Raw genomic sequence first — 18,299 nt, forward strand, 5'->3', positions numbered from 1 at the left:
AGATAAAGAAGAAAAAGTGTGCTTATGACAGGTTGAAAATAGAATTGAGAACCCAGGCTGAATACAGAAGGTTCAGAGGAGATGTGAAAAAGCAAATAAGACAACCAAAGAGGGAGTATGAAAACAGATGGGCAGCTAACAGAAAAGGGAGTCCTAAAGTCTTCTATAGGCATATAAATAGTAAAAGGGTGGTAAAAGGAGGAGTAGGAGTAGCGTACAGTTCTGGGTGCTGTGTTTTAGGAAGGATGTGAAGACGTTGGAGAGAGTGCATTGAGGTTTACGAGCATCGGTCCAGAGATAAGGAACTTCAGCTATGAAGGTAGATTTTCCTTGGGGGAAAAAAGAAGGCTGAGAGGAGATTTGATAGAGGCATTCAAAATCTTGAGGGACCTGGACAAAATAGATAGGGAGAAACAGTTCCACTTGCGAAAGGATTGAGAACAAGAGGGCACAGATTTAAAGTAACCGGCAAAAGAAGCATAAACGATATGAGAAACTTTTTCACACAGCGAGTGGTTGGGGCCTGGAATGCATTGCCTGAGAGTGTGGTGGAGGCAGGTTCAATCAAGGCATTCAAGAGAGAATTAGCTGATTATTTGAAAAGAAACAATCTGTTTGGGGCAGAGAGGGCAGGAGTATGGCACTAGGTGAAATGCTCATTTGGAGAGCCAGTGTATCTATGATGGGCTGAATAGCCTCCTGTGCTGTAACAATTCTGTGGTTCTGGCACATCTTGAGAATTTAGGGTTTTAATTGCAAAACGTTTATAGTATTTTTTGAGTTCATGTCATAAAAAGCATACAAAATACCTTTGAGACTGTATTGTAAAACTGAATTGCAGCACAGAATATGGAGGGACAACATACTGTAACTGCAACCTGATTAACAACTGTAGAACTATGTGAACCAATAGAAGCAGAAGTCCTGTTGAAAACATCATAACCCATTTTTTTTTGGTTTACTTTTGATGGGGGCATCACTAGCAAGGTAGCATTTGTTGTTCTGAGGGCGTTAAGAACCACCTATACTGTGTGGGATCAAAGTCGTATGTAGACCAAACTGGGTAGGCATGGCAGATTTTTTTCCCTGAGTGACATTAGGAAGCCAATTGTGTTTTTAGAACATTCCAGGAGCCTTTGTGGCCATTTTCTATTGCAAGACTAAAATGCACAAAGTTATTTTTAATCTGCTACAGTATTACTCAACGCTTAAAAGTATTCAGACCACATGATGTGATGATGAAACAAATCCTAATGTTATTTAGTATTAAAATATTGCAGCTGGTGGGCACTTCCTGTTTACTTTTAAGTTTTCATTTCCATATTTTATAATGGAAATGAAAGCTTGCCATACTGGAATTCCACTAATGTAGTGTGTGGTGCCACCATTGGCAAAAATGTAGAATTAGAGCTTGCAACTTTACACAGACTGCTTCCATTATAAATGTGGACATAGGAATTTGTAATGCAAGAATAATGACAATATATGACTTTAAAATGTGGGCCAAATTACATCTGTCACTTTGGCCCAATTATCTCCTGCACTGTCACCTCATTTAATGTGAAGGCTACACTTGGCCTTTGCTCCCTGTGTACAAACCCATGAGTGATCAACCGTTATTACAGTAACAAACCTGCTCAAATATCAGAGTAGTACCATAACAAGCTTTATGCAACTATTATTGTTTTCCCCCATTCTCTTTTAGCTTTGTGCTATTTTATACATCTGTTTTCCCTATTTTCTTGAGTCCCTAAATTGCATTTTAGAGACAACAGCTTTGTGCAAAAAAAAAACCTGTCTGCAAAGTCTTGCTTTTCAGTTGATGGAGAGACCTAGAACTCTGAAGATTGACACGATCGAGCCAGACATAAACAGGTCAGCTTAGGATGAGTGATGTCGACTGTAGTGCAATAGCATGATCATGTGGTAATGGTTAATTTTGTGACCAGTAGTTATATTTAAATTTTTTTTGACAGTTATAGCTGGCAGTAGTTATGAAGGATCCTGCAACTTTAATGCTGTGAGCATTTTGTGAAAGAAAGTGCTGTTGTGTTGGGCAGATCATTTGCTGTCTGTTTTCTGAGCTTTTGTGTACTCAATGATGACAGACTCACTTTTTCCATTATTTCATTATGCCCATTATATTGTTGTTTCCAAATATATAATTTCATTTTCATTATTTTGAAATATCAAGATACAGGGTTTGCAAACAATTGATGACTATAGAACAAAATGTTAAAGTGCAACAGTTCACAGATAATACTATCCAGAATTTGGAAATCATTTCAGTACTTGCACTCAAGTGGAGATTTTGGTGTAATTGTCGAGGGAATCGCAGGTGTTTGGAATTGGGACTGAATTAAATAGTTTGGGCATAAAAGTGCAGCATGGCTAGGAATTTCGTGCCTAACCTGGTAAGTTGTAACATTGCATTTTGCTGAGGAATAGAATATTGGCCTGAATGAGCAGAGCTTGCTCATTATTATGCTTACATCTGTCACAGGTCTTTGTGGCCTTCTGAGTGGCAGTTTCTGGTGATTGGGTGTCCTGTGCAAATAGCGTGTCTCCTCAAACAATCAGTTTGAAGAACGCTCAGTGAGATATGCAGCGTTTAAATAAGAAAGTACATTAGAATATTTAATTCATTGTAAAGTCATGTGCAGAATGTGAAATGGGATTGAGAGGAGAGAGAGGTAAAAGTGGAAGATAAGAAACTATACACAGCCTGTCACAGTGCTTTGGCACAGAATCGAGCCATTCAACTCAAAAGCGTGGAAAAAGGTATTTCAATTTTCTAAAAGATCCCCTAACAATAATTAAAATTTGAATGAATGAGACACTTTAGTTGTAAAAGTTAATTTTCAGTGCCAGAGGTGGTGTGTGGCGGTAATTAAAACTTATGCTGTTAAATTCACTTATACTTGAATGAACAAGGCCTAACATTTTCTGACATGTTTCGTGGATGAGTGCCATAAATTCAAACCCATGCATTATTTTAATGCTGACTCTACCTGCGAGGTACTGATGTTGTGAAGTTTCTGGAGGAACAGGGCAAACTAGACAGCAGTCTCCCGATTTCCGTTTTGAACTGCGCATTTGCAAACGATAGAAGTTACGACCCAGTTTACACAGAATAACTTCTGAGTGCTGATAGTCTCACAGTTATTCTCCCTGGAAAATCTGGACCAGTGCTCCTATTTGCAATAATCTGTCCAAGTCGTTTTTAAAAATGCATCTCTTCATTTAAAAACAAATGTTGTGAATAATATTTGGCACAAAAAGAATTGATGGGGAGGTTAGAAAAATTCTTTTCACAAGAAGTGGTTAAAATATGGAGTGCTGAGTCACAAATTGTTGTTGAAGCAGCCCATTAAAAAATGGGAATTTATTAGTTGGGTGTTTGTATATAAAAATGATATGGAGAGGGACCAGGAAAATGGGATTAGATTTGATGATTCACATGGAAAAATTAACACTAGTTCAGTCCTTGATTAGCTGAATGGCCTGATTCTGTGTTGCAGCATACTGTGACATAGATTGTTCAATTATATATTTCTATAAAATGACCTGGATTTTGTGGTCAGTGGCAAAGCAAGGGAGCTTGATGTTCACAGAATCACAGAATTGTTATGGTGCAGAAGGAGGCCATTCGGTCCATCGTGTCTGCACTGGCTCACTGAGCATTTTAATTTAGTGCCAATTTCCTGCCTTTTCCCTGTAATCCTGCACGTTGTTTCTATTTAAGTAATCATCGAATGCCTCAATCGAACCTGCCTCCACTACACTTACGGGCAGTGCATTCCGAACCCTAACTACTCGCTGATAATGAAAAAGCTTTTTCTCACCTCGCATTTGCTTCTTTTGCAAAACACTTTAAAACTGTGCTCTCTGGTTCTCGATCCGCTTATGAGCGGGAACAGTTTCTCCCTATCTACCCTGTTGACCTCAAAGCTGTCCACGAAGATCTAGTGATCTCTGGTGGGGTTTTTCCTTCTTCAGATGGAAGTTTAAATCCAGTCCCCAATCAAGGGGGTGGTCTTGACGTGCAAGCAGTGGTGATGACAGCTAGGCAGGTAAGGAGCTATCATGTTGAAGCATTCTCACAGATAGACAGCCAGAAAGTTAAAATGATTGAATGCCATCACTTTTAATTTATAATTTCATATGGCAAAATAAATCACTTTGACTGGATTAACATAGATGCTAAAGTAAAGATAAACATATTTATTGTGAATTTTTTTAACCCTTATGGAGAAATTTGAATATCAGGAACCAGTATGTCAGGAGGTCAGTGAAGATTGTGGGAGCATTGAAGAAGGCAACTGAGAAGAGAAAATGTTATGGTCACCTGTTGCGGAGAGAGAGAGGATATATGGTGAGTGATAGAGATGGAACTGCCAGGAAGAAGAGGCAGGCCTAAGACCAGATGGAAAGATGTGGTGGCGAGAGATTTATATTGACAGAGGGATAGGTGATTGAAAGGAGGAGATGGAGAAGGGTGATCAGCCAGCTTTGTGGCGACCCCAAGTAAAATGGGAGAAGCTGAAAGATGATGATGATTGAGATATTTGATATTTCACAAATGTAAAAATGTGCTTTTCAGGGTCAGTGAGGATGTTTGGCAATAATCCTGAAGTTAGAATGCAGTTGAAAACCCAGTTACACCACATTGAATAAGGTGCGACCTTTTCCAATGATTTTTTTGCAGTGAGACTAACAACATAGAAGTGGAAGTTTTCATGAAATCATGATTGCAATGGAGAGTGCTGTCTATGGGAAGCTCTATGGTGCCCCTTATGGGGGAGCATAGAATCATTGACAACAGCTCCTGGATTTCCATGGTTTTCTGAGCATGCAGAGACTCTCAAAGTTGCTGTCAGTTTGAGTGGAGTAATGACAGTGTTGTTGACAGGTTTGCCATCATTGCTACAGCAAAATGCAGGCCATTGTCATGAAAATACTTTGAGGCTCTCCTGGCATTTTTCCCGTCACCTAAAAATAGTTATCAAATACAGTTTAAAAAAAACTGTATATATGTAATTGTATTCAAAACTGTTAATTTAGATTTATTTAAAAAGTTAAAAGTCATTAGGCTGCAGTATGATTTTCTTTTTGCAAGAAATAAATTTGTGAGATAATGTTTTTATTTGTTGACAAATAACAAGTCCATAGCTACAGAGCTCGTTTTAATCATTATTCTGCTGATGCACAATCCTAGCTGATAAAATTGGAAAAATGTGTTTGTAATTTTATATATTATCTTGATTGAAGATAGACGAATTGTATGTATAATATTGGCATATCTTGGTCGGTGAAGAATATTAAAAAAATCACATTAATTAGACCTCTGGAAACAGGATGAATCTAAGCCTTTGTTATATTGGTGCTGAATATTTGGCTTAATCCAAATGAAACACATTGTGTATTGGCCAAACAAAGTTGGACCTTTTGGAAAGTAGTTGCTGACGTTCCTATTCTCTATTCCACATGTACACATTCCTCTTGCATCGCTTGTCCTAAATCTGTGTCCTCTAGCCCTTGTACTATCAGCTAATGGAAACAGCTTTCTTTGTCTATATTATCTAAATCTGTCACCTCTTCAAAGCTCCTTTCAGTCTCCTTTGCTCCAAGGAGAACAATCCCAACTTCTCCAGCCTAACTTGTAGCCAAAATCCCTCATCCCTGGAAGTGGTGGCAATCTGCCCAGATGCAGGTCTTCTGTTCATATCTTCATACTTTGGGGTCCTGCACTTTCCTCTTCAGTTGCTTGTAAGACCCTCCTGTTTTCAATTTCAGTTAGCAATATGACTATGGAAAAGAATATGAGGTGATTTCCTGTTGCCTTACTCGTGCTTAAAGGAAACAAGTCATCTTCCCAATGGATCCTCCGCCTGAAAGCAGCTGTTGTCCCTCATGATTCTAGCTCTTCCATCATTACTGCCAGAAACTCGCTGGTTCCCTCGTGGGCCATGGCTTGTAACATTGAGCATTGGACTCTTTCTTGGGCCTGGAGCAACTTGCAAAAGGGCAGGGATGACCACCCCCTGAGGTCTTAAATGATTTTACTACCTTTTATCCCTGGAACCATTCTGGTAACTCTCCTCTATGCCCTCTCAAGAATCCTCACATCCTTCTTGAAATAAGATGACCAGAACGCTACACAATACTCTAGTTGTGGACTAATCAGAACTTGGTAAGGTTCAGCATAACTTCCCTGCTTTTATGCTCAATATCTCTACTTATGAAATGTGAGATTCCAAGTGCTTTGCTAACTGCTCTCAATATATTGTGCCACCATTATGTGCACATAAACTACAAGGTCTCTCTGTCCCTGTACACTCTTTAAAACTGTGCCATTAAGTCTATATTGCCTCTCCCGATCCCTTCTGCCAAAATATATCATCTCACATTTCTCTGTATTCAATCCCATTTGCCCCTTGTCTGCCTATTATGTTAGCCTACCTATGACCTATTGCATTTGATTTGTATCATCCCCACTTTTTGCCACATCTGCAAGTTGGGTATCTTCAGAAAATTTAGGAATTTTACTACATTCCAATAACCAAGTTATTTGTGTAGAACAGAAAAGCAGTGGTGCTAGCACTAACCCTTGGGGAACACCACTGTCTACCATCCTCCATTCTGAAAAATACCCATTTAGCACAACTCGCTGATTTCTGTCCTTAAGCCAGTTTTTTTTTATCGAAGCTAACACTGACCACCCTATTCCATGAGCCTCAGTTTTGTTCACCAACTTATGTGTGCTACTTTGTCAAATACTTTCTTAAAATCCATATAGATACAACATCCATTGCATTTTCTTCTTCAACCTTTGCTGTTCCTTCATCAAAAAATTCAATTAGATTAGCCAAGCATGATCTGCCTTTTATAAATCCATGATGGCTCTTCTGAATTAACTCAAACCTCTCAAGTGCCTGTTGATTCCACCACCCCCCCGCCCAACCTAATTTATTGTTTTTAAAACCTTATCCACTACTAATGTTAAACTGACTGGCCTGTAGTTCCTCATCTCCGTCGGCTGTTCCTCGGATAACATTTGTTCAGGGGTATGAGTTTCTGTCATTGGTCTGCATGTGACTGAGTTGGCCTATTCTCGACCCACATATCTTTGGGCCCATGGGGCGGGGCGTCCCACCAGTCCCACTGAAGTGCAGGATTTTGCTTCCTTTTCTTACCCTCTCTGCCTTGCTTTGCCTCATCATTTAATATGTTGTGACTCCAAGCCTGATGCAGCTTGATGGGCAAGACACCATTCTGAACGATTAGTAGCAAGCTGGTCCCAGTCATTAATGTCAATGCTGTTGGGCTTCAAGGAGAGCTTCAGAGTGCCTTTGAAACTTTTTTTTTGTTCTTCCCTGGAATGTTGGCCATTTGAGTGTTGAGAAAACTGGGCCTGGTCAGGGAGATGGTTTTTGGCCAACTGGACACAGTGCCCAGTCCATTGAAGTTGATTTTGCCAGAGTTTTTCCTGACTATTTGCACAGCTGGCTTTAAGAAGGACACTAGCATTTGCTCGACAGCCCTCCTGTTGATTCCGGAGGATGTGGTAGAGGCATTACTGATGGAATTTCCCTGGCGCTCTTATGTGTCGCTGATACACAGTCCAGGTCTCACTGCAGTATAGGTGTGTGGTGATGACAGCTACTCCTGTACAGTGGATTTTTGTTGACTTTTTAGTTACCATTACTGTTGTTACATCCTTTCTTGAATAAGTTTGCCATGTTCGTCACTCCAGTCATAGGCACACTTAGGACTTTGAAGCAGGAGTACCCCTCTCGAGCCTGCTCGGCCATTGATAAGACCACGGCTGATCTGGTTGTGGTCTCAACTCCACCTATCTTTCTGTCCCCCATAACCCTTGACTCCCTTCTATCTAATTCCGCCTTGAATAAACTTAATAATGTAAAATGTATAAATGAATAAATGTAATGACCCAGCCTCCACTGCTTTCTGGGGAAGAAAATTCCACAGGCCAACGACTTGAGAGAAAAAATTCTCCTCATTTCTCTTAAAAGAGAGATCTTTTATTCTTAATCCTCTGGTACCCATGCCCAACTAGGGAAGGTTGGAAGATTATTGCAAGTGCTTCTGCTTTTTCCACTCTCACTTCCTTTAGCAACCTGGGATGCAAACCATCCAGACCAGATGACTTATCTACTCTAAGCATAAGCAGCCTTTCCAGTTAACCCTGCCTCTCAATTTTCACCCCATCCATTGCCTGTACCATCTCTGCTTCTACCGATATCTTATCAACATCTCTTTCTTAGTACACACAGGTACAAAGCACTGATCAAGTATTCTAGCTTTGTTCTGTGTCCCCAAGCATGCATCATCATCTTTGTCCGCAGTTTACCATTTGCATGCCAGTAGAGGATTATTAGGAATTAGGAAGGCAAATAGCATGTTGGCCTTTATTAAGGATATTGGAGTACAAGAATAAACAAAGCCTTACTACAATTGTACATGATTTAGTGAGACTATACCTGGAATACTGTGTGCAGTTTTGGTGTCCATATTTAAGGAAGGATATACTTTCATTGGCAGTGGTACAGTGAATTTTCACTAGATTGGCCTCTGGGATGAGAGGGCTGTCCTCTGATGAGAGGTTGAGTAAATTGGGTTGATGGGTTGTTTGGTTTAATCCTGCTCCTAATTTCTTATGTTTCCTTTTATGTTAACTGCCATTCTAATTTAATTTAATATCAGTAAAATTGTCTTCTGTATGTATTTTAACATTGAATATGATCAGTGAACATTGGAGGAACTTTCTGGAGCCAACAAATATTCAATTTTCCCGAATGAATAAGTTTTATAATGAAAGACCTAGGAATCATAGGTTCAAGGTGAGGAGGTGCTAATGGTAATAAATGAGGTAATGCCTATCTTTAGTGCAAATACTTTTAAATCATGAAGTGCATTTGGTTAAATTTCCTCATATTTGCATCAATTTAATCACAACTTGCAACTTGTCAATGATATTAAATATAACCATTGACAGTTGTTTAATGGCGTAAAACCTCAGTCCCATATGGTATTCATATTATGAAATGAAAAGAATCTGTAAACACTGTTCTGCCTAGATTATGTCAAGAAGAGCATCTAAGATATTTACTTTTTGGGGGAAAGGATAACAGTGCAAGATGTGCCCAACTCATTTCTGTTTCAAGAGTGGGATGAGATTGCTTTCAGAAGAGAGCCTTGTAATATTTGGTTGCAAGACATAAACTTGAATGAAGGCAGTTCAACTATCTATGCATAAATGAAAAGTTATTCGTGGGCAATGGTCTATTGAGTATGTTACAGGAGTACACTTTTTATTTTTCTTCAGAGACTAGTACATATTTGGTTCACTTGGTCAGCTTGATGTGTTGTCAAAGCATGCTGGGATTCCAAAGGGATTGCCACACTGAAGTAATACTGCATGGTTTGATTTGTCATTTCCCAATGACAAATTTTTCTGTCATACTTTTACAAGAAGTTCATACTGCTTTTAACTTTCTACCGCCACCTCCCCCACACAGGACAGTGGTTTTTTTCCCAAGCCATCTTGTACACCGAAACAGGTATGAAAGCAATTTTATTTTCCATCTTTTAGCTGTGAGTTGAAGGGAAAAGGAAATTATCCTTTAGCTTCTCTTACCAGTGCAACTTAGTGACCTTAAAAATATTTCTTACTTTAAATTATAGTTTATTTATTTGAGAGATCTCACTTGCTTGTACATGGAAACATAGAAAATAGGTCTTTGAGCCTGCTCTACCATTCAATATGACCATGGCTAATCCCCCATCTCAACGCCATACTCCCACTCTCTCCCCATACCCCTTGACACCCTTAATGTCTAGAAATCTGTCTATTTCCTCCTTAAATATATTCAGTTCAGGTATATATTCATATATTCAGTACGGTTCAGACAAATCAGCGATGTTGTAGTGACTCCTTTAGTAACTTGGCAGCTCAAAAGTCTGGTGTAGATTAACATCGAAGAAAAACATCTCGGGATTTAGTAATTCTCCTGCCATAGGTGGGCTCTGCTGTATATGTGAGTACCCCTTCATGTTTGGATGGGTTTTGGAGTTTGGTAGTTGGCAATCTGCTGGTTCCCTGTAATACTGGCACAGCTGAGGAAACTTTAATGACATGCAACAGCAAGGTTGCTTGTTGGATACTTGTCCTGAGTCAGTTGGATCACTGTTTGGATAAATGGTTGGTGTAATTATAAATAGTACACCATACCCTAATATGAGATGTGCATGCTTGTGTGCATACTTGAAGCAAAGTACGAACTGATTTATGGATGTCCACCAGTTAAGTTTCTGCATTGGTTTCGGGGAGGGAGGGAAAGTAACATTTTGAATCCTTTCAATTTTGTCAGAAATAATAGGACATTATGTAGCTCTAAAATATGGAAAATTCAAGTGTCCTAGTGTGTGAGCTGTGATAGATTTGTGGTAGTTATGTTTTTAGATATTTTAACAGATTTCCAAAGTGTATTTTCTTTGCCAATTTAGATGAAATTGCAAACACACATCTGCTTGACATCAGAGAAATAGAACTTCGTGTGATTCCAATAGGTGGAAAATGCCAATTTTCCTAAAAACTGATAGGAATCCACTGTAGAATTGTATGTTTTGAAGAAAAGGAGAGCGTAGAACGTGATAAAATAACAACAAATAGAATGCACTAAACACATTCTGCTGCAGTAAATGAATTGTGTAATTGAAATGAGGGCGGCAATATATTTCTGGTTTTGACGCTGAGAGTAATGCAAAAGGTTTGAATCGTGCTTTATAATCTGAGAGGACATGGCTGCAGAAGTGAAATTGATATAGAGGTTAGAGTTGGCGCTTCCAATGTAATTTCAAATCTTAAACCTGCCTGGAATAAGCTAAACTCTGGAGCTTTGTTGTAACCACATGAAAGAACTTCCAGGCCTAATGGGTTTTGATATGTCACGGACATTTTGAGAGAGACTGGTTAAGAACATCCTTTATTGTTATTGCATGAATCATTCTTTTCCATAAATACTGCTTTTTTTCAAAACAACTTGTTATTAATAGCCCAGGACACACTGTAATTTCTGGTTTCCGTAAACATACATTTTTTTCCCCTGCATCTGTTTGTAGCAGATTGGGTGCAGTGTTCCAGGCTATTATAGATACTAATGGTATGGAATGTAATAGTGTATGAGACACAAAGCTTCTAAGAACATAGAGGTACTTTTTGCTTTCAAACTTTCAAAAGAATGAGTAAATCTCAAATTTAATACAAACATTGTTTAATAGATTTTAATAGTGATAGTTAGCATCAATGCCGTTAACATTATTAGAAGGATGATCAAGATGTTCTATTTCTACCCTCATTTCAGTTACACCATTTATTAACTGCAACAGAATGTATTTTTTCCTTTCCTTCAAATCCCACAATTCTACAATTTTAATAGCTAGATAAAACAGTGCATGATTAACTTTTAAAATGGAACTTTCAAAATGGATTGATGCTGCTGAATCTTCAAGTGTTATACCCAGGCCTGTTTAACGTATTGATACCAATATGTTAAAACAAAAATTGTACTTACAGATCCATTGTGTTTAATGTATAATGTGCTTTAACTGTACAACATTCTTCATCACCTGTAATTACTGTAACCACCAGAATTTTGCTATGCTGCTCAAAACACTCATTCTAGAAACTTACTGAATTTGTAAGGACAAAATCCATGGTTGCACTGTTAGGCCAAATATACATAGCAAAGCACAGTATGATGGGCATTGTTCCCATTATTAACCTTTACTGAAATCGAAGTGAAAAATGTCCGCAGAGCAGTTGTGTGAAAATGTCATCCTCCCTTCCATTGCATTTTCCTGAAATTCTAGTGATGATGCTAGTGCTGCTGCATTGATGTGCTGTGGCATACAAGGTATGCTCACATTAGGGGTTTTCCCATTTAATAGTTTCCGGAATTGTGGCTAGGGAAGGAGAGCAGCAAGCTCTGTGGAACACCACTGTCTGCAAGTTCCCCTCCAAGCCACACACCATTCTGACTTGGAACGAAATCACCGTTCCTGAGCTGTCGATGGGTCCAAAACCTGGGAACTTCCTTCCTAATAGCTCTGTGCATACCTAAACCAGATGGACTACATTGGTTCAAGAAGGCAGCTCACCACCACCTTCTTGAGGGCATTTAGGGATGGGCAACAAATGCTGGCCTGGACAGTGACTCTCTCATCCCCTTAATAGAAATTTAAAAAAGGCTGAATTCCTCCCCCCACCTTGCTGTTGACATATTGGATATAGAATCTATTAACCATTCCATCTTCTCAGTTAAGGATGAAGAGGGAAGAAAATACTTTCAAGGATTTAGAATTAAATGTTACATCTGATTCGGGTGAAGGCCTTTTGTACAGAGGAAAGAATTTTTGTGATAATTAAAGTGAAAGCTCCTCCTTGAGGAAAACTGTGACATTTTAGGCATCCATTATCCGCATTGAGTGCTACCATGTGAGGTATGAGTATGTCAGGTAAAGAGTAAAACTGTCCCAGAAACCTGGTAACTCCAAACTCAAAGAACACATCTTTTTGTTTTGATTTGACATTTTCACTTTGCAGGTTCACCATCACTGCTGCAGCATGAAAAGAAAATCTGTGCTGGAAATTTGAAATAAGAATGGAAGATGTTGGAAATAACGCTGAAAATTAATCCATCAAAATGAATCCATCTGAAAAAGAAAATAACATAACTTTCAAGAATAAGTTAGATTGGATACGAATATATTAGAGTACAATTTCTGATGAAAGATCGTGTCCTAGTCAGTGGTGTCAAATAGGAATTGCTGACTAGTCACAGGCACTGCTACAGTACCATTATTTAAGCCACATCCGGTAAATCTAATAGAAAATGGCAGTACAGGTAAATGTACAGGAATTGTATATTTACTTAACCTTTACCATCATTCAGTATGAAATTTTGCAGTCTTTCTCTTTCACCGTAGTTTGGAACTCTGGCAGATTTATTAGGCACAGCACATAACTTAGTGCAGTTTTTAGATTTTTGTCCAGCAGACATGATCAGTGCTTTGACCTCATCAGAGTAATTGTTGAGATGGTTGATTTTTCCAATGAGACACACTAGACCACCCTTGTTTCCATCCATAACATGGTTGGATGGTACTTCCCTTGTGCCATGACATGTCATGTTGATGCTACTCTTTATTGGTTGAGCTTCTCGCCTTTGTTATGTAGCGTAGGAGTGATTGTTTGTTTCTATTGGTTGAGCTGACCATGACGATTGTGGCCCTCTCCATTCAGTGTTGCTGGGATTTCCATGCTGAAGTATGTCCATTGTTTCCATCCATGTTGGACATCATTTTAGCAGATCACCAATAAGCAGGAAGAAGGAAAGTGTGCAGAATGATCAAAAAACACTTGCAAACTCTAGCCACAGGTGTCGGTTCTCTGTATTAACAACCTAAAATGTACGTTATTAATGTTCACGTACACATAGTTTCAACAACAGTCACTAGAGAGCAATTGGGGAAAGAAATTCAGCATCCTTCACATCTCTGTCCCCATCCCCCCACCCCAAAGCTACTGTTGAGTGATTGCAAGAAAAGAAAAGTTATATAATGCTGTTGATGAACATTGCATAATTTCTCAACGTCAATGGTGTGCTTATTTGAAAGTAATGTAGGAAACTCTGGCAGCTGACCTACCGCAAGGTCAACACTAACATTAATGTGATAGATAAATAAAGAACTTGCATTTATGTAGTATATTTTATGATTCTAAAACCTGTCACAGCCTCTGATGTACTTTTGAAGTGTAGTTCTGATGCATGTAGGGGATCTGAGAAGATGAATTTGTGGCATTGATTGTGCGATAAATGTTAGTCAGAGCATCAGGTCAACTTTTCTTTGAACAATGCCATTGGATCTCTTGTGTGAACTGAGGAAGCAGATGGACATTACCTCAGTACAGCAATTAAATCTTGATCTAGATTATGTGCTTAAATTACTGGAATAGGCCTTGGACCCAGGACCTCCTGCCATGGAAGTGCATGTGCTGCGACTGAATCAAAGCTGCCATCTTGTAGCGCCTGTACAGTTGCTCCATCTGAGATTACCTGATCACTGCCCAAGAATTAAATTTGTGGTCTTCCTGGCTCAACTACTCTCTTCTTAAGCACTTGATTTATCAGGGAGCCATCTAGTCCATGATACTTATCAGTGCAAAAGTGTACTTTGGTTTGCAATGCATTTTTACTGCTAGAGATAGCACAGAAGAGGAATGTGAACTAACTGTTTTGTCAGGCATCTTTGGGTGTGTGTGTATTAGTGGATTTCTTAGTGGTTACTGTCGCAACTATCGGTTGTTATTCCAGTAACAAAACTTATGCACGAATGGCTTTTATAATATGTTACAGATTGTTACAGTGATTTTGGTCCTTATTAAATAAGATGCAAATAATACAACCTAGTTCCCAGGCTCCAGCTATCTCAAAATGCTCTCTGATGTCAGAAAACAACACAAGTCTGGAGTGACCAACTCCCACCCCCATCCTCTGCGTGGCTACCTTTCTCCTGACCCTTGAACTGCCTGAAGTTCAGGGGGACTGGGTCCTATTCTTACGCCATAGTACAGCCTTTACCTCTTATGTAATTTGTGGTTTACACAAATATGAGGCTGCAGCTTAAACCTTTCACCCTTTGCCTCTGTACTGCAGGCTTTGTTTATGGTCCAGTACATTCTTACGCCAAATATTTATCAATTTCATAAACCTGTTACTCATATTTAGAGACAAATTCGCACCTTCACTGTATCACTAAAAATGCTAAAGAAAAGGAATAGATTGATATTTTAGAATCATGTTACTTCCTAACTTTTTTTCATTTGCTCAAGGGATGTGGGCAGCACTGGCTAGGCCAGCATTTGTTGCCCATCCCTAATTGCCATTACGAAGGTGTTGGTCAGCTGCCACCATGAATTAGAAACATAGAAACTAGGAGCAGGAGTAGGCCATTCGGCCCTTTGAGCCTGCTCCGCCATTCATTATGGTCATGGCTGATTGTCCAACTCAATAGCCTGCTCCCGCTTTCTCCCCATATCCTTTGATCCCTTTCACCCCAAGAGTTATATCTAACTCCTTCTTGAAAACATACAATGTTTTGGCCTCAACTACTTTCTGTGGTAATGAATTCCACGGGCTCACCACTCTCAGGGTGAAGAAATTTCTCCTCATCTCAGTCCTAAATGGTCTACCCCATATCCTCAAACTGTGACCCCTGGTTCTGGACTCCCCCACCATCGGGAACATCCTTCCTGTATCTACCCTGTCTAGTCCTGTTAGAATTTTATAGGTTTCTATGAGATCCCCCTCATTCTTCTGAACTCCAGCAAATATAATCCTAACTGCCTCAATCTCTCTTTATACATCAGTCCCGCCATCCCAGGAATCAGTCGGGTAAACTTTCACTGCACTCCCTCTATAGCAAGTACATTCTTCCTCAGATAAGGAGAGTGAAACTGCACACACTATTCCAGGTGTGGTCTCACCAAGGCCCTGTACAATTGCAGCAAGACATCCCTGTTCCTGTACTCGAATCCTCTGGCTATGAAGGCCAACATACCATTTGCCGCCTTTACTGCCTGCTGCACCTGCATGCTTAACTTCAGCAACTGGTATACGAGAACAACCAGGCCTCATTGCACATTCCCCTCTCTCAATTTATAGCCAGTCAGATAATCTGCCTTCCTGTTTTTGCTACCAAAATGGTAACCTCACATTTATCCACATTATACTGCATCTGCCATGCATTTGCCCTCTCAGCTTGTCCAAATCACACTGAAGCATCTCTATGTCCTCCTCACAACTCACCCTCCCACCCAGCTTTGTGTCATCTGCAAATTTGGAGACATTACGTTTAGTTCCCTCATCTAAATCATTAATATATGTTGTGAAAAACTGGGGTCCGAGCACCGATCCTTGCGGTACCCCACTAGTTACTGCCTGCCATTCAGAAGACGACCTGTTTATTCCTACTCTTTGCTTCCTGTCTGCCAGCTAGTTTTCTATCCATCTCAATACACTACCTCCAATCCCATGCGCTTTAATTTTACACGCCAATCGCTTATGTGGGACTTTGTTGAAAGCCTTCTGAAAGTCCAAATAAACCATATCCATTGGCTCCCCCTCATCAACTCTACTAGTTAGATCCTCGAAAAATTCCAGTAGATTTGTCAAGCACGATTTCCCTTTCATAAATCCATGCTGACTCTGTCCGATTCTGCCACTGTTTTCCATGTGCTCAGTTATTAAATCTTTTATGATGGACTCTAGAATTTTCCCCACTACCAACGTCAGGCTGACTGGTCTATAATTCCCTGTTTTCTCTCTGCCTCCCTTTTTAAATAGTGGGGCTAAATTAGCTACCCTCCAATCTGTAGGAACTGATCCAGAGTCTCTAGAATCTCGGAAGATGACCACCAATGCACCGAATTGCAGCAGTCCACCATGGTGCTTCTTTCCTGGAGCAGTTTAATACAATTGATTGAGGGCAACCACATTGCTTTGGGTCTGGAGTCTCACGTAGGCCAAACTGGGCAAGGGTGGCAAGTTTCCGCCCCTAAAGGACATTAGTCAACAGATTGGTTTTACGATAATCTGGTAGTTTTATTGTCACTATTAGCTTTTTAAATTCCCCCGGCTGCTGGGGTAGGATTTGAACGCTGGACTCTGGAGCATTAATCCAAGCCCATGGATTACCAGTCCAGTAACATTATCACAATGCTACTGCTCCTGTGTGTGGGATAGAACTTGTTGTTCCAAGGAATTTATGGTATTCTGATAAGTATCCACAATTCCTTTTTTTAAACTTTGATAGCAATTTTTCATTTTAAAAATAACTTTTAACTGGTGATTTTTGTTTCCGCAGTTGCAGAATAATTGTCATTGGCAAGTATTGTTCAGAGTCAAGTCTGTGCTTTGTTAGTTTTGTTCCGGTTTTTTTGGTTGTGGGTGATGGCTAAAAGAATAAGCAACACTGCTGTAATATAGTTGAAGAGCCCAACATCACGTATCATTTAGCACCCATAATGGAGAAATCTGTCCCTAGGTACTTAACAGCCACTTAAGGAAAAAATGGACGATGAACTGAAGGAGAAAAGAGAGGTGTTCAGAGGTGGATTTTAAAGTTGGTCTTAAAGAAAGAGAAGTAGGTGAAGCAGTGGGGTTTATGGCGGGAATGCCAGAGAATGACTGACGACATGGCCAGCTGTGCTGAAATGAATGAATGAACGAACGAACGAAGAAAGTGGAGTGGGGGAAGGGTAAGGTGCAAGAGGCTAAAGTCTGCAGAACAGGTTTTGGTATGGTTTTGGAGGGATAGAGAGGGATGAGGCCTTCAAAGGATATAAACATGAGAATTTTACATTTGAGATGTTGGCGGCAGGGCAGGAGTGATGGATAAGTGGGATCTGGGTAGTGTTTTTGATGAGCTGAAGATTACGGAGGATTGTGATAGTTTGGGGATGACAGACATGGATAAGACTTGAAGTGGCAGCTCTGCTGCATCTGGTTATATGGGCCCCTCACTGAAAGAAAACCTTGCATCTATTGTAACTCCTCATCACCCCTGCAATGCCACTTCAGTTAATTACTTTGAAGTAACTATTGGCAGATGTAAAGTTCTGGGGCAAAGGATTTCACAGGTAGCAACAAAATGAATGATTAGGTGTTCTGTTTTAAGGTGTTGGCTGAGGGAGGGAGGTTGGCTAGGACAATGGCGGAATAGTCTACTTTTCTTTAGTGAATGACGCTATGTAATCCTTTAATGCCAATCTGCATGAGCAAACAAGGCCTCTGTTTAACATCTCCCATGAAGGACCACACCTCTAACGATGTAGCTTTCCTTCAGTAATACACTGAAGTATCTGGTCCATATGCTGAAGTGGGAGTGGAACTTCAACCCATGATCTTCTAACTCATAGGTCAACTGAGCCAAACTACAGTTGGTTGCTGTGATAACAGAATCTTTCCTCTGGTAGTCTTGTGATTTTCTATTTTTGAAAAGGAAAACACAGAGCCAGTAATTTGTCTGCTTGGCTGCATACATTCAATATGCCATTAGTATATCTAATACAAATATTATCATGTTATTTGTAACATTTGATTCAAGGAAGCCAAAATTGTGGTCATAAAGCCATTCTGACTTTGATTAATCATCTACAGGCCAGATCCTTTCTGGTAATGGTTAGGCTTTAGTTTGAGTACTGTATTTAGTTT

The 18,299-nt window shown here is 39.7% G+C and overlaps 1 protein-coding gene and 1 long non-coding RNA gene across 4 annotated transcripts in view; one reads left to right on the forward strand and one right to left on the reverse strand.

Annotated features, from left to right (window-relative positions):
• Positions 1-18,299, reverse strand: part of LOC144699875 (uncharacterized) — a 425,222-nt gene that overhangs the window by 142,029 nt on the left and 264,894 nt on the right. The gene's annotated exons all lie outside the window — the stretch shown is intronic.
• Positions 1-18,299, forward strand: part of aspscr1 (ASPSCR1 tether for SLC2A4, UBX domain containing) — a 200,490-nt gene that overhangs the window by 18,301 nt on the left and 163,890 nt on the right. The window contains exon 2 of one of the 3 annotated variants that reach the window (XM_078571203.1): positions 4,000-4,073. The exons of the other annotated variants lie outside the window; for them this stretch is intronic. Within the exon in view, the coding sequence (XP_078427329.1) occupies positions 4,059-4,073 (15 nt within the window). The 5' untranslated portion in view covers positions 4,000-4,058. The remainder of the gene's footprint in view (positions 1-3,999; positions 4,074-18,299) is intronic. 3 annotated transcript variants of the gene reach the window in all.

The sequence above is a fragment of the Cetorhinus maximus genome, chromosome 24 (genome assembly GCF_964194155.1).
Source record: "Cetorhinus maximus chromosome 24, sCetMax3.hap1.1, whole genome shotgun sequence".
Lineage (NCBI taxonomy): Eukaryota > Metazoa > Chordata > Chondrichthyes > Lamniformes > Cetorhinidae > Cetorhinus > Cetorhinus maximus.